General features: G+C 40.5%; 1 protein-coding gene across 1 annotated transcript; it reads left to right on the top strand.

Moving 5' to 3' along the window:
- Positions 1–575: 575 nt before the first annotated feature.
- Positions 576–16,397, top strand: sh3bp5b (SH3-domain binding protein 5b (BTK-associated)). The gene is made up of 9 exons (XM_030782084.1): positions 576–863; positions 1,500–1,562; positions 4,291–4,419; positions 11,771–11,935; positions 12,052–12,182; positions 12,671–12,713; positions 12,971–13,190; positions 14,622–14,945; positions 15,354–16,397. Exons 1-9 carry the CDS (start codon positions 783–785, stop codon positions 15,563–15,565), a joined length of 1,368 nt encoding a protein of 455 aa, XP_030637944.1. The 5' UTR covers positions 576–782; the 3' UTR covers positions 15,566–16,397.
- The last annotated feature ends 650 nt before the right edge of the window (positions 16,398–17,047 follow it).

The raw sequence follows: 17,047 nt of genomic DNA, 5'->3' as shown, positions 1-17,047 counted from the left end.
TCTTTGTATACCTCATAGAGTGGCCTATGAATGGCCAGGTCCAATGTAGGTGTTTCTAATAAAGTGGACGGTGATTTTATTAATGGTTTAATTTAAGAATCTGAAATGATGTATTCCGTCTGCGTCATGTTTAATTGCCCTACGCTCATAATTGTGTCGACATCTAAATGTCGCTATAAATAGGATGCTTATAGTTCGAAGTTACTGGAGACACTGGATGTTTTCAAAGAAATAACAGTTGTAAAAAAGCCTATAATCTAATGAGGGACTCAGTAATAAGGGAAGGCAAGCTAATGTTGTCAGTGATGACGTTTGTCTAAAGCTCAGACAAGTGATTATTAGAGGCGGGTTAGAATGATGGGGTCTTGATCAGTTCCAGAGAACCGAAAGGCCGAGCACTCTCTATCTAAGAAGTCATTCGAATTGCTGTCAGCTCTCCGTTGACGAATAGTGGACAGTGATTGATATCTCACAGTGCACGCGAAATCGAGAAGGGGGCGGAGGCAACTCCACCATCGCCTCTCTTATCCAGGGTGTACGCACAGCACGGATAGACAGTGCTAATTCCGCTCTTAGTCTAAGTTCTCAGCAGAAATTCTGATTTAGTTTACAACGATATTCAGTTCCTTTAATGTCTGTGCATTCCCCTGCAAAATAAACGGAATTCTCTGTCACCGTGGAACCTCTTAGAGGTGTTTTGTAGGGATAGATCCTGACTCGCAATTCGCATTGCACAGGAGATAGTGGCTTTGTGCCGTACCCTCAGATTTTTTGTGTGGAAAATGGATAATCTCGAGAAGGGGAACAGGTCGGACGAAGAGTGCGAATCATTTGAGGAGGAAGAAGTGGACCCTAGAATTCAGGTAGCCAATCTATTATAAATATACATTATCGAACCGATTGTGCATTCTTTGCTAATGGGCTTTTTATGTATGTGCTGTGAAATGCTGGCAAGCATTTCTCTGCCTACACATTGTGATTGTGCTGCAATTGCTTATTGTCGTGCTATGAGACGCTCCTGCCGCTCACAGTTAGCGAGGTTCGGTCTGCACATGAAATCACTGCTCATACAGCCTGGAATTAGGTCTCGTTCCATTCATCTCAAGAATCTCAAGATTGACCTAAAGGGCTGCACATGCAATTTCAGTCTTGTGACCTGAGCTGTAACTTTGCCAGTCAGCAATGAAAGAAGACAGTATAAAAAAAAAAGAGAGAGAGAGAGAGAGAAAGAAGAATAAGAAGAAGATGAAAATCAACCACAGATTTTTAGATTTTAAATCTTGTGGAATTAATCACTGTATATGTCATAGAAGTTAGGCTTTGATAATCCCAGTGTTATGTAAAACAAGAGCCAAACAAATCCAAATAGAGCATTTTTTTTTGTCTTTTTCTGTTTAGTTACACAATCTCCTCTTTCCCATCAATAATGTGGCATTTTCTCTGGGCCCATCAACCTCTTGCTGAATTTATGACTTTGTCCCCTTGCTTTATTCTTACAGGGGGAGCTGGAGAAACTCAATCAGTCCACAGATGACATCAATAGGTGTGAAACAGAACTAGAGGTATTTATCTAAATACTTACTCTTTACTAAGAGTGCATACTAATTCTACACTGAATTTATTTCAACCATACATAAAGATTGTGTTTAACTAGATTACTTACCAGTTTATCAGTTTGCATTGTAAGCATGTCTTTGTCATTGATGAACTATCTTTAGGCATGAATATTACATAGGAATAGAATGAAATGACATCACAACAATAAGTATGAGTATGATTTTTTTTTTTAAACCAATACAGTAGTTTCCTACTAACACACTTTAAACATAACCAAGATTTGTTGATTATGTTGGCCATGAAATAGTTAAACTTTTTTTTTTATTGTTTTTATTGCATGTTATCTTTATTGTATGTATGTAAGAAAGAGCTTCTCTTTTAAAGGTAAACCTGCATCTTGTTTGGACTTTGAACCAGGAGTTTTACTATCCAAATGAAATTCAGGTCGAATAGCTTGAGCTGAGTGATTCAGTTGATGATCTTTGTACGTCTTTGCGTGTCTGTTATCTGAAACACTGAGACACAAAAAAAAAAAAGAGCGAAATTCTTCAGCGCACAGAGATGTTATAAAACAGCTTTTAAGGACATACTCTGTATGTTTACTGTCTGTTTTGAGGTGTATCTTGGCCCTTCACACGTACAAACATGTTCCCGTTACCCTCAGCTGTATGTTCACTATGATCATGGGGGTCAGACAATGGCATGAAAGTGATCTGGACTCTGATTGGTTCACTCATCGCGCTGTTAAAGCTAACCATGCTTAAGCCTTTGGCTCTGTGGTCATCTTGTGAAAAACCAAAGATGTCGTCTCTCTGTCTTGTTCTCATGAATGACTTTCTCAGATCAGGGGCAGATCTGTTGGGAGAAGTTCTGATAAAATTAGGATGAGGTTTCAAGATGCAGCCCATCTTTTGGCTTACAGTTCTGTAAAGTACAGTAGTGTGAATGTTTTGAACCAGTTCGTTTTGAAATTGTTTTGAAAAACAAAATCAAAAACAACTATGGAATGGAAGAGAAAAGATTTTTTTTTAAAGAATGTGAGTCACTTTTTTTGTCAAAGCCTGATGTTTTGAAATTAAAAAACAAAAAAACAAAACAAAACAACAACAACAACAACAAAAACCCTATAAAAATGTGGAACTGTGGAAGAACATTAAATGTTTTAAAGAACGCAGGTCACTGTGTCAGCAAAGGGCAAAGGTGCTAAGCACACCCAAACTCTTCTGCACACAGTAAGCCAGCAGAATACAGTGTGCCATGCGGCAGCTCACGGACAGACTGAACGTCTGCTGTTTAGTTCACTGCTTTTATCGCCACCTTCTCCGTAGCGGCATGTTTTGCCCTCACAATTTTGACATTATTGACAACAGATAGTCTAGCATGTTTTGGAACAAGAATGTGGCATGGTCATTTTGTAGTCTATTTTTAGTTTTTCAGGTAAGACACTTCCATGAAAGTCACAGCTCAAAGTCTTTTGTTTTTGGTAAATAGCTCTTAGAACTCAGGACCTTGTAAGAATAATTGTTTGAGATTTCTTGGATTAGTGTCTAACCTTTCTGGCCTGCCAAGAAAGGAGATGTACTTGATGCTATCAGTAGCAGTCATAAACAAAAAAATTTTAGTGCTACCAGTGTGCTGTCACAGAAAATTTACTCATTCCCCTCCTTCATATCTCAGAAGGTTAGAAGATAAAATAATACGGTGTCCACTTAGATATTATTTGTAGTTATTATCAAATAATTTAATCTAACTAACCCATTAAAATTTGAGTTCAAGAGGTTCAGGATGCAGGAGGAGAGCATCCATCATCAAATAGTGTTAATAGTGAATCGTCCATTTAAAAATATCAAACAAAAGTTGTTTGACCTTCTGTGTTCTTGTGAGTGGAGGCTCATAGGACCACAGGAAGAAGTCTTTGATGAGTTTTTGTATTTTATTTAGTGCAAATGTGTGTCAGTGTAAAAGGGGAATTGTTAATGAAGAAAGGACCATATGTACCCAACAGCCTCTTTGTTATGGGTTGGGAAACAGAAACAATGACAAATCACTTGATAATTTCATTGCCTTTTCGCATTTGTATAGTGTACAGAAAGACCCTGAGGATTTTTATGCTTGTTCTCTTCATTGCTGCGTATTTGACGTCACATCGGCCACAAAAAATTCCCAGCTCGGAAAAGCCACTCTGTTTTTCATAGAATTCCTTAAGAGGTCTTCCTGAGAGATTTTAGATTAGATTTAATACCAGACGTATACCCTTAACGTCACCAACCCCCAGGCCAACGTGTTTTATTGTAAAGGCATTTTTACTAGTGACCCACAAAGTCAATTGCCACTGTGCCTGGAAGTTTAATAAAGAGGGACAGTTTGTCCCCTTTTTGTCAATTGTCTGTTTGTATATTAGTCACTTTGCCACACAGCTGCCCTATTAATTAGATCAGATAAATTGAATTTATGGGAGCTATTTTGTTTATGGACACTTGAAGCTTTGTGCCTCTGTCCTTGCCTCTGGAAATTCTTAGAAGTAGTTTTAGAAGTAGAGGAATTTCCTCTGGCTGTTGATGTAGATTAGAGTGGGGTCTTTACGAAAGCGCTGCCACGACATGTCTTGTTTACGTTTTTTTGAAGTTATCTCAGTTATGGTCTTCAGTGAATTTGTCTTACTCATTCTGTATTGTCTTTGAATAGCTTTGGATATATTGATGACAATTATGTCCCTTTTCTCTCTGACTGTAGGATGCTCGACAGAAATTTCGCTCTGTGCTGGTGGAGGCCACCGTGAAGCTGGATGAACTGGTTAAGAAGATCGGAAAAGCAGTAGAGGAATCCAAGCCTTACTGGGAGTCTCGGCGAGTAGCACGACAGGTGAGGCACAATGTGATGCTGGGATAGTGCTAAGACCATAGAGTCTCCATCTTTAATTTACTGGGCAGCACAGCAAGACTTGCCAACAATGGCTAAAGTCGTAGCATTGTCATGATTTTTCTTACACACGACGTTTCACACACCTGCAGTTTTTTACACCTGTTCTTTTCTTCTTGGTCAACTTTGGTTGGTTAATAGCTTAAACTGTCCTGCACTGATCCTGTGAATCATCCATTTTCTCTTTAACGCTACTGAAAAAACGACGGTGCTCATTCAGGAAGGCCGTGAAAAGCTTTACAGTTCCCCCTTTTGTGAAAGAAATCCTGACAATTCTCAGATTTCGGCTCCTCGCTTCCCGACGCTATGCTTTTGTGGGAGTTGTACAGCTGTCATCTGCTTATCTAGATAAGAGAAATTCAGCTGTGTCGACTTTTCTGAGAGGATGAGGGAGAAAAACGCGCAAGGCTTGCCAATAGCACAGCCTCCTCTAAAGTTGTATCTCCCCTGGTTATGAAAGTTCCCAAAGTGAGGTTAATTGACAAGCAGGTGTGTTTTTTTGCCACAAAACTAGGACAATGTAATACTTATTAGAAGCACAAGATTCCTTGGAGAGGAGAAAAACTTTTTTTTGCTGGCCTATTTATTTCACTGATGAAGCATAGACTTTTTTTTTTTTTTGGTCACGTTTGCTGTGCTAAATGGGAGTGAGGTGCACAGGGAGGTTACAGTGCACTAATGGGACATTTTTTAAAAGCCAAAACTTTTTTTAATTCAGTTTATTGACCAGATGTCAATTATAAAAGCATTAAAAAAGCTTTAATTATACACGCTGTAACATGTGGGAGCTTAGTTTCCGTAGTTTTCCGTAGAGGTTTTACAAACACTTCTCCATTCTACTGAAAATGAACGGGTATCTTCAAGAAGAAGGAGTGAGAGAGGAACAAACATCACCCTTAGGTTAGATATTAAAAATATAATAGTTGTATTTTCTTGTGTTCTGCATGTTTGAACATGACAGGGACTTATATGACTTAAGATACATATGACTTGAACATAGTTAATGAAATTTGTCACTGTGACCTGTTCTTGCCTGAAGAGATTTTCACTTCCTCTATGTAATTTCACCTCAGGGGAAGTACTAACAAGCTAAAAAAATGATTGGATGTTAAAATCTGGTATTAAGCTTTACTATTGTGCATTTATGTACGTCTGTGTTGCCAAGTTGGCAAGCTTGGTGGCAAGGAGAGGCAAGGGCCAAACATGTAAGGTTGCTGGGTTGAAAAGAGGAATGAAGGACTGATCTGTTTAATCCAGTTTAAAATCATGACGTCCATAGTATGACTGAGCCAAACTGTACTAAAATAGACTCTCAGCTTCAAGTGGGTGCATTAATATACACTGAGTCTGACCTCTGAGTGTCGGCGTTTGAGTCTTTTTGTTTATCAACCTTATGGTCTGCTCAGCATACCTCAGCCTTGATTCCCAGGGCAACTGCCTCAAAGGAGATGACTCATAATGGTGACAGAATAAATGTCACCCATGTCACCTTAAGCTTCCCTCTCTCTCTCTCTCTCTCTCTCTCTCTCTCTCTCTCTCTCTCTGTCTCTCTATCCCCCCCCTCTCTCTGTCTCTCTATCTCTCTCCCTCTCTCTCTGTCTCTCTACCTCTCTCCTGCTCTCTCCCTTTCTCTCTCTCCCCCTCTCTCTCCCCCTTTCTCTCTCTCTCTCTCTTTCTCTCTCTCTCTCTCTCTCTCTCTCTTTTCCTCATTCTGTGTCTCTCAGAGCAATACTTAGGTGCTGTGGATATTTTAATATTGTAATCTGTGATGGCATCGTAATTAATAGACTTGTTGATTAGAGGATGAAAGGTTATTGTGTGCCAGTGTCAGATTAGTTATGCAACGCATGCACACGAAAACAGCTTTAGTAAGAGAAGCTGAAATATTCTATCCCCTACCTAAGCTTTTATGGTGTAATTGTGTATTACCAGTAGCAATGCTGCTACCGCTGCTGAGAAGGCTTTAGCCGTGGATTGGAAAAATGTGTGAGGATTGTTATATAATTTCCTGCTGTTAATGGGATGTGATGTGATGGGTTAGATGAACTTACATTATAAAAGTGTTACAGTGGATCTTGGGTTTCTATGCAAGTAAGACTTTCAAAAGGTTTTTATTATCTACATCTACAAGCTTTCTCTGACGATCCTGCTACAGTATGATGTAAAAAGGAAAAAAAACAGTGCAAGACCTTATAGCTTTAGATTCGATGATGCTTGTGAAACTCTACTGTTTTTTTTCTTCTTTTTAAAATGTTTCTGTTATTCCATCCTCTGCCACTTCAGGCCTAGAACTGAGTGTCAAATCAGTTTGATCACAAACACCCAGATCCCTATTGTACAGTTTGTTTTATTCCTTTTACCGTGTATCTGACAGTTCTTTCAAGTGGCTCATAATATTCTTCATTAGCTGTGTTCCATCTTTTGTTGTTTTTACATTTCTGTATTACCTGAAGTATGAAAATGAGTTGTTTTGCCTCTCTTCTGGCATAATAAAAACCTCATTGCAGAATATTCTCGGTGAGAGAATCAGTAGGAGAGTAATGGATACTGGGCATGCATATGTGGTGATGGTTATAGGCCGTGGCAGTGGAGAACCGTCTGCTCTCTCCTCTGCTGTGCGCTTCATTATCGATGGTGATTACTGCGCTGCAGGGATACTGAAGCCAGGTTGATTCAGACCCTCTGCATTAAGAGGGTTAGGTTTACCTCTCTCTCTGCAGTGTCTCAATGCAGTACCTCTAACAGGATTCTTTATCACGCAGCTGTTACATGTGGTGTTTAATGGTGACACAATAATTCATGAGCACCCCTCTACTACTGTGTTCTTATTGGTCCCTTACTTCGCAGTTCAGGCGTGAAATTTGAAGCTTCTCATGATTGTGAAAATTTTACACTTGCGTGTCCAGTGCAGTAGAGACAGATCATAATGAAGCGCTTCAGAAAATTCATCAGATCCTTAGGGGTCTGAGTAAGGAGGAAAACTACCAGGATGAAGACTCTTTCTTTCTTTCTTTCTTTCCATATTTCTTTTCTTTCTTTTTTGTCCTTCATTCCTGTCTTTCCTTTCAATATTTTTATAGTCGTCATGCCCGTCAATTTCCTCTTTCTCTTCTCGTAGTGTGGGCTTTGACAGGCTCTGCTGTTTAGTGTAGAGCAGCCTGTAGGCTCAGGTGGGGTAGGGTGTTTTAGACAAGGTCATTTCTGCCTGCTGAGGAGTTGCTTTACCCTCCTTCTCTCCTGGGGCATCAGATGTATGTTGCAGCGTTGAGTCCCCTTGCTGCTCGTCGAGCGTTAGGTAACCTCGTGAGCTGGCTGGAGTTGGCATCAGAGCCCTCGCTGAATGACAGCACAGTAATATTCTCAACAATCAGCAGCCCATGACTGGAGATTTAAACAAATCTGATTTTGATTCATATGCCCCTATACCTAGCCTGTCGGTCTTTCAAAGACATAAGACGAGACTATACGCAGGAGAAATGAGGAATGGCATCATTAGTGAGTTATATTGTAGCAGTTATAAGCACTTTGGTCCTAGAGATTTTGTCCTAAGTTTTTGGTTGTTGTTTGGTTGTTTTGGTTGTTTGGTTGTATTTCTTTCATCAGAATTTTTCAATCAACTCGTAGTGTGTCTTTTTGTTGGATAGTGCTAAAGTTTACAGCGGTGCCTCCGTATGGTTCTCTACGTTCTGATTCTGAAGAAGTAGACTAGAGACATGGATGTTTCATGCGGAGTCACTGATTGGTTGCAGTGAAGCATGATTAATGAGTCCTCTGAGAGGCTGCCTGTGAAATGAGGAAGACACACTGTGAGCTTCACAAATTGCCTCACGTTGGGTCAACTTGCGAAGGTTTCAAAGAAATGTAGGACGACTCAAAATATATTTTGAAAAAGCACAGCCTCATCTGGGTCATAGTTGGCTCAACAACGTGGATTAAAAAAAATCTGTTGTGTATTCTGTGATTAAAAAAAAAAAATCTACAGGTCTTTTTTTTTTTTTTTTTTATAACGAAAGAGAAGTTCCCTAAACTTTTCGATTTCTCAGAATTCTGATTTTTTTTTTTATCCCTACAAATGTGATGAGCTAAGCAAACTCTTGTAAAAAGGACCTTTTTGAAATGGTTATGGTACATTCAGTCTCAGAAAACACTGACACACACCTAGCCTAAGGACTGCATGTCACTCAGTTCAAAGGATCTCAAACGTGTTGGTTAGGAAGGCTAGTGGAATAATTTATTTCAGGCAGTTTATCTCAACACGTGCCCCTTAATCAAATTCTCTGTCAGATCTTTTCAGAGTGTGAGTGGTGAATAATTTATTAGTCCCTAGCAAGATCCACTTTTTATTTTTGCAGTTAAAGAAAACTCTCCTGTCAGGAGTTTGATGATAAGAGATCTCTTGTCTTTGCTTGCATGGGAAACTTTAGAAGTAAAGCTCTGATCCTAGGCTTTTGGAACATTCGTACGACACCTGAAAATCAAGAGGGAAGACTTTTGTTTCCTGAAACAGACACTTTTAGCAGAAGAGACAAATGTTAGGGAAATGATGTTTCATTACACTGCGGTACTGTGTTAACAAAGAAGTGGAGAGAGGCTAGTTCAGAATAATACAATGTGAGAGAGAAAGAGAGAGTTCTTGATATCAAAACATGGTTTCTTAGAAAGATCTTGAATATACCCACTTTTGTGACTGTGTGATCTCCGATAGACACACTTTACCACAGGTGTATCTCTGTCCCTGTTCTCCTCTGCCAGCTGCTTGTGACAGAACACTGTCATCACAGCCAGAGTGTCTTTGATGTGCACTGGCTATTTATAGTCCAAACTTGAAGGGGCGTGGGGGGTGAAGCAAATTTGGCATTTGGGTGTTGAAATGGAGGACAGCCATGAAAGAGAGGCATGAAATGATCTTTCACATCTTTGAAAACACAATTTTCCAACTCAAAAACCATCCTTCATAGGTACAAACGATACCCCATGACATTGATTTAACATGCACACACTACAGAAATAAGGAAGCTGGAGAGTGTTGGTAAGGAAACCAAAACCACCTGACCAGCCCCGAGACTTAATTCTGTTACCTCAACATCTTGTTTTACAAATATATATTGATTTGCATATTAGTTTAGTATCAGTTCACTCTTAGGCTCAGACACTTGCTATAAGAGAAAACATTATCTGTTTTATCACAGGCTGTAATTCAACTGCTCCTCATCAGATCTCACACTGAATATATACACAACAGAGCTCTCAGCTTGGCAATAATTGTCAACTCTGCTCATCTAGCCTGCCAGCATGTGCAGTTTGGGCTTGCTGTGAAAATGGGTCTAGAGTTATTCCAGTGGTCATCGCGACTGGGTAAAATTTCAAAGCTTCCAAGTAACAAATGTATTTCAGAGATTGTAACACACTCACCTCATCTCCTCTGAGCTAAGCAGAATTTTATTTAGGGATCAAAAATTCGGTGGAGCTCTGTGGACAATGGAAGTATGAACTTGCTCCAGAATATCGCTCCAGTGTAATATACTGCAGCTTGAGAGATGTTTACAGTATGGATAAATGTCATGAGGATTCGGCTCTTGAACGCTAGGAAAACCATACTATATGTCATTTGCATGCACATGACCACTTCACTGTATCCACACAAAGCTCACCAGGGTCAAATACAGGCCTGTTAATGTGGCAAATCTGCTAGAACACAGTCATGTGGCGAAAACAAGGGGCAGACTGCATGGAGCATAACACTGCTGAGTTTGCAGTCAGAGGCTAGTGAATGATAAAGTCCGTGGAGGGAAAGTGTCTAAGACTAAATGGAGACAGATTTCCATTAGACTTACAGTATTCCTACAGCTTAACTGATACGACAAACAGGAATGTTAAATAAAGCATTTTAATGTAAAATTTTATGATCTGGTGTGTGGTATTTAAAAAGCCAGGTCCAGCCTTGTGTTTTTTCCTTGCTGCTTTGAAAGCATAATTGACTTGAGTTTCATCATCTGAAGGCCTTTTGCCGCTTTACGGTTGAACTTAAACTGGGGTTGTATAATTGATCATTATTTACATTTGAAGAAAAAGGGCTGATGCAGTGGAACCATCCACGTGGATTAACTGATCATCCAGCCTGGACTGTCGTGACTGATTAGATTCAGTGTCAGCATGGGGTCAGTGAAAATCACAGTCCACTTACTTAAAAGCCTCTGCCAGAGACAGTTTATTTTTGGGATATGACCATATGAATTATATCCATCCTAGGGTTTTAGAGTTCTTTCTGCATACTGGTATCTGAACTTCATCAGTGGTAGAGAAATGCCTCCTCAATAAACTCCTGAAAATTTAGCAACCTGCAGTTGATATTTGGCTTAAACACATGTTTGAGTTATCTTGTCTGTAACGTTTGAGAGAGAGAACGAGAGAAGACACTTGTACGCGGCCATAAATTTCTTCAAAGCTCTTCCATGGCTCCACATACCATTGGTTGGTTCGTGTAAAGCTGAAAAACTTGACTGGTACCCACAGGCATAAAGATGGCTTAGCATGCAAGTTTTCTTTGAGCTTATGCTGTCAGCGGTTCTGACGAGGAGATTAGAGAGTAAAAAGCAGAAAAAATAGGAGAGGATTATTGAAATTTGGCTTTTTAATGTCCCACGCAGGAACTGCTTTGTAAGTGTAAGAACTGTGAGGTTTTGTAATTGACAAGTTAAAATTACAGCTAACATGTGCTTATCTACTAAGTGACCCATTTTCTTGCCGTCTTAGCCATAGCAAGGATTTTTTTGTAAGAGTGCTAATGATGTGGCTCTGGGTTGGCATAGTGATGGATCTCACCACAGACAGAAAATTCAGTTTAAAGTATGTGTATTTTTATATGTTAGGGATGTCCTGTCTTGTTTTCCTTTGAGGTCTATTGAAAAGACTAGAACATTGTCCATCACAGACACAGACAGTGTGCTATCTAAAACAGGAAGCGTGAATGTATGTTCATGTCTCAGTTTTCATCCAGCATAAGAACTGTTTATTTTTTTATTTTGTGCAACCTGAATTTTGAATTTTTTCCAAGAATTGTGTCTGTCCTTGCAAGTCATAGCAGCTTGGCCACTCGTCTGTCTTCAGCAAGGTTATGCCCAGTTTTGAGATGGTGAGGTTCCTGACCAGATGGTCCTCTAAGCAGGGTTCCCCGTTCAGGTTGCCAGATAGAGCCTAGTAAATATTTAATCGTGACAGAGTTAAGCTGTCGTCCAAATGGCAGACCACTAGAGATGTATGGCTAATGGGTGTTTGGCCTCTACCTATTCCCCAGGCTCAGCTGGAGGCTCAGAGAGCCACACAGGACTTCCAGAGAGCCACTGAGGTGCTACGGGCAGCTAAAGAGACCATTGCTTTGGCAGAGCAGAGACTGCTGGAGGATGAGAAGCGACAGTTCGACTCTGCCTGGCAAGAGATGCTCAATCACGCCACACAGAGAGTGAGTATACAGACAGTATACGGTATACCGTACACGGACTCTGCTCAGAACACGTCTTATAAAGGTTGCGGAACTTGTTCATTGTTATAGGATTGTCGTATTATTTGCTGTTCTAGGTGATGGAGGCGGAACAGACAAAAACACGCAGTGAACTGGTACATAAAGAGACAGCTGCTAAATACAATGCTGCTATGAGCCGCATGAAGCAGCTGGAGAAGAAGCTGAAGCGCACCATCAGCAAGTCTAAGTGAGTGAGACAGAAACCTGCAAGAATACTCTAGATCCAGTTATAGGTTAACTCAATTCTTATTCATAGGTCTAATGAAATATAGAATTTGTGTTTGATGTTGAACATGTCTTGATTTGAGGTTAGACACTGGTACAACATGAATTTCCTTATTGTGCTTGGGACAGATAGTGAGGGACTATAAGTGAGGATTTTTTGGATTAGGACAAGAGAGCCATGTGTTTTCATTGTTGCTTGTCTGATGTTTGTTAGCTCCCTTTTTTGGGAACTGTCAGGTTGCATGGTTGAGTTTATGTGAAGGCATCAATCCCACAGTGGATTTAGTGCTTGAAGCTCAGAATTTTTTTTTCTCAGTCCCAGACTAATCCTTTACCTCAGTTCTCCTTTACTCTGACAGTGAATGGTTGCCATGACAATATGTACAGCTCTTTCCATAGATGATTTTTGGTTATAATTCCCACCCAAACACAGTTTTCTTGCTTTTACAGGCCCTATTTTGAGCTGAAGGCAAAGTACTATCTCCAGCTTGAGGTATGTTCTGCTCGAACTATTGAGTCGTCCTTTGTGTTTCACTTGAAGGTAGAATATTGCGGTAGATCTGGATGACCTTTACTTATTTTCTGTTTGACTCCATTACATGGATATAAATTTTTGAATTGTGTTGTTTCATGATCAAAACAGTTGTCTCACTCAGAACCTTTCTTTATGTATCTATATCTATACTTTTACCTTCTGTTTCCATGCTTCATTCATCAAATCCTCATGGTTCTGGTTCTGTGTCCCTCAAGCACCGTAAAAAGAATGTGGATGAGCTACAGTCCAAGCTGACCCAAGCTAAAGGGGAATACAAGACTGCGTTGAGGAATTTGGAAATGATCTCAGACGAAATTCATGAACGCAGACGCTCCTCTGCAATTGGTCCACGAGAGCGTGGGGTTGGTGCTGAGGGTGATGCAGTGGCAGGAGAAGATCTAACTAATTTCAAAATGGAATCAGATGGTATCTCCAGTGAGTACAGACTGATTAGCATAACAGGGGTTTACACTTGACAGCGCATAAGCAATTCAAATGAAACAGCTAAAAACTTTGATTTAAATAGGAGCTATGGGGTTTCCAAGTCAACATGTTTCTCACTGTTGCTCTCTAGCCACAAATATTGCCTGTCTCACCTCTGTTGATCAGTTTGGTTTCAGTAATAATGATTCTTTCAAGTGGTGTTGCACTAAGTACTTGGTGGTATTCGTTCATTTGGTTTCATAAGAATCCTGCGAATTCTTGGTCATGTGGACTAGTTGCATTTGCTTCGAAGACAAGTGGCCTTATATTTTGCTCAAATTTGATCAGCCTCAATAACTGAGTTGTTTTCGTCTCAGCCTTTGTTGTTGAGAAAAACACATGCAATTGCTTTCCTGGAAAAAAAAGATTCTGAAAAATATTGCACAGGGATTCCTAGATGTATATTTATTCACTGGTTTATTTAAAAAAAAAGTGAGGTAATTTGGCTGCAGAAAGGAGAAGAATACTGCAGAGATGAACTGTCTGAGATTAAAGGATGCGGAGTAAAGTGTTTCCTTGCAATTTACTGCCGATGCTGTCATTCCATGCCATTGGCCGACAGCTGTTTAAGAGCCCTCCCAGCACAATGCATATCTGGGCTCTCTTCCAGAGTATTTAAAACCCTTTTCATCTGGCTAGCACAGTCCATGGGTATGAAAATGGCCCGTTTCGTCCTTTTTCATCCAGTGAGATTTTGCCAACTTCAGAGACAGCAGCATTTTTGACTATGTGGTCCATCTGGAAAATTTGATACTTTTTTTTTTTTTTTTTAGTTTGGGGCAATTATTGATTAAGACTTGGAAAAAGGGAAGATGTAATTGTTTTTATTCTTGCTTTGTGGTTGTTCTAAGCCGTATTCTGATAGTGTCTTGTGTGTTTCATGTGACTCATTGACCCGATAAGAGAAATTTTGAGGAAAGGCTGATCACATCAACAGAGTCATCCCAGTAACCTTTTGGACCTCTGTGGATTCATTGTCATTTTACAGGGCAATCTCTAAGCACAATGAAGTGTGAACAGAGTTCAGGGATGCTTTTAAAACCATGATACAGTCAAGTTATGTGTGTTGAACTTTTACCAAGGCCTGTTATAAAAAAGTGATTTGACTACTGTTTCTCATCTGTTACAACCTAATTGACCTGTTTGTTTGATGTGACAGTGCTCAAAACAGTTACCAGGGTTCACCTCGCTAACCTGTCATTCCCGTATGTCAGAAGTATATGTGAACACGTCAGTAGTGTTGGCCTTTTAATGACGGATGACAGTGCATTAATGGATGCGATTGCTGGCTCAAACTGTGTGTCTTAGATGCTCTCACAGTACATGTTTCTTTCTCGGATGTCTTTCCATTATCTCATGCCGATGCCCTGTTTTTCTCTGCAGTGGCCTCTGAGACATTTGAGGATGAAAACTGCAGCACCAGTGCCATGTCAGAGGAAGACTCAGAAACTCAGTCCACCTGCAGCCTAAGCTCAGGATCCAATAACCCCCTTGATCTACCCTGTCCCTTCTCATCCTCTTCATCCTCTTCCTCTTCCTCCTCTTCCTCCTCTTCTTCTTCCTCCTCCCCAACCCCATCGTCTCGACCCTGTAGCCTGGACCTGCCAAGCACCATCTCGCTGTCTGACTTTGGCCTGATGTCCCCCATCCTTGGCCCTCGTAGTGAGTGCAGCGGTGCCTCTTCACCTGAGTGTGACTTGGAACGAGGTCAGTCATGACGAGACTGTAGATCAATAAAGGCCAACTGCTTTTGTATAGCAAAGAAAGAACAATAATCTTGGGAATGTGTGCATATGGTTTGAAGTATTTTTATTTGGTGTGTGTGTGTGTGTATGTGTTGGTTTACTTATTAAGATGTAATTGGTCATTAGTCTGTTGGCTGCCCCTCTTGCATCTGCTCCTAATGACAGCAGATTAGTCATTTTGAAAATGACTTGGTGCCTTTGCCAGGAGTACAAGCCAAAATATATTTGTCTAGAAATAGGATAGTTTTTTTTTGTTGTTGTTGTTGCTGTTTTTTTTTTTTTTTTTTATTCTTTTCAAATTTGTTGGAGATTTTAAGCAGCTTTAAAGCAAATCGTAAGTAACTGAAATACAATATTTGTGTGTGTTTAGGGGATCGAGCAGAGGGAGCAGAGGCTGAGCTTGATAATGCTCTGAATAACAACAACAACAGTAGCAGCAGTGGCATTAAGAAGAGCTTTGGTCTGGATAGTTTCCGTCTTCTGTCCCTGAAACGAGGCCGGACGGATAGCTCCAAAAACGCTGAACGCGATCGTCTCAGCCTGGCTCAGCTCTCCTCCCCCAACACGCTCCTCATCAACTGAGCGTAACGGGGCGTGAATGTGTCCGACCTGACATTTACATTACGAAAGTCCCTCCATCATATCCCTCTCGTCCACCAGTTGTGTGTTCCAGTGAACTTTGGAAACCTCCCAATTCTCCCATCATCACTGAACTTAACCTAAGACCTTCATGAGGAGAGATGAAACATTCAACTTGGAATGTCTAGAGGGTTCAAACAGAGCTTCAGGAGAGAGAATACGGGTTGCTAAGGACACAAGTCCTTTGACCCAACTAGTGCTGCGAAGACACTGGAAATTGCTGGAACTGGCCATTTACTCCATTTGGCAGTGGCTGGCGTGAAAAAACAATCATGGGATGACTGCTCTCCATCCGCACATTTAAAAGGTGATCCAGACCCTGAGGGTCAAAAGAGTCCTTGAATGTTAAAAATGTTTTCTGTGTTGTTTACCTTTTGCGCACATTTTGATTAGAGCAGGAATGAGATGGCAGAATTGGATAGAATTGTATTATGGCACATGGTCGGAGGAATGTGCCCTTGGGTTTGAGGTGAAAAGTAAAATGAAATGTTGAAGTGATTAAATAAGACAGAGCAGAAAGTATGCCATAAAGTCTCTTGCCCTCTTACTCTGCCATATCCACAGTAACTAAATTACTGACCTGTAAATACCAGAGTTATACACGCTCCAATACTATGTGTAGATCTTCTGAAATATACTTAAGTAGAACACTGGTTTCTGCTCAGCATTTGCCTGGAACACATCAGATTCAGCTCAGCATGGACTATACCTGCACATGAAAACAACAAGTCTCTAAAAGAGGAAGAGTGCAGAATTTAAAAAAAAAAAAAAGGAGAACTGCAATCTTCAGGAGAAGGAAAAAAACCCCAGAAAGGACTGCTATCTACAAAAAAAAAAAAGAAAAAAAAGAAGAAAAAAGACAAAAAAAGCAAAAAAAAAACCCCAAAAAGCAACTTTGGTCCGTTTTACGGTGCAATAATTGAGTTGTGAGGAAATGGGGCAGCACACCTGCACTGTGACCGTGGTTTGTGTTAAAGGGAGGGGTGAAACAGCAGCGTACCCTCAGAGAGGTTGAGATTTTGCAACCCTGCCTACTCCTGTCCCTTTCTACCCTATGCTTTTTCCTGTAAGACTGGAGACCTGCTCCCTCTGCTACTCACCAGCATCACGCTCTGGCAAATGAATGGGCTTCCTGACACACATAGACAATGTGCATGTCTCACCTCCTGTGCTATCCATCTTCCTGTCTGTCTCTCCCCGTGGCACTCTACTTGGGGACCCTTGCATCTTACATCCAACACCTACGAGTAAATAAGCAATACAACCTTTCTAACTGGATGTTTTGAAGGTGATTATAGTGACTCTCATTCCAGTCTGTGAACTTAATCTCAGAATACTTGAGGTGTCTTGAAGTTAGCTGGTAGAAGTGAGTGTAGGAGTGCAGAATCCCCATCCCACTCCATCCAAGCAATCTAATTAACTGAC

The sequence above is a fragment of the Chanos chanos genome, chromosome 8 (genome assembly GCF_902362185.1).
Source record: "Chanos chanos chromosome 8, fChaCha1.1, whole genome shotgun sequence".
In the NCBI taxonomy this organism is placed as follows: domain Eukaryota; kingdom Metazoa; phylum Chordata; class Actinopteri; order Gonorynchiformes; family Chanidae; genus Chanos; species Chanos chanos.
This window is presented reverse-complemented; position numbering and strand designations above follow the sequence as displayed.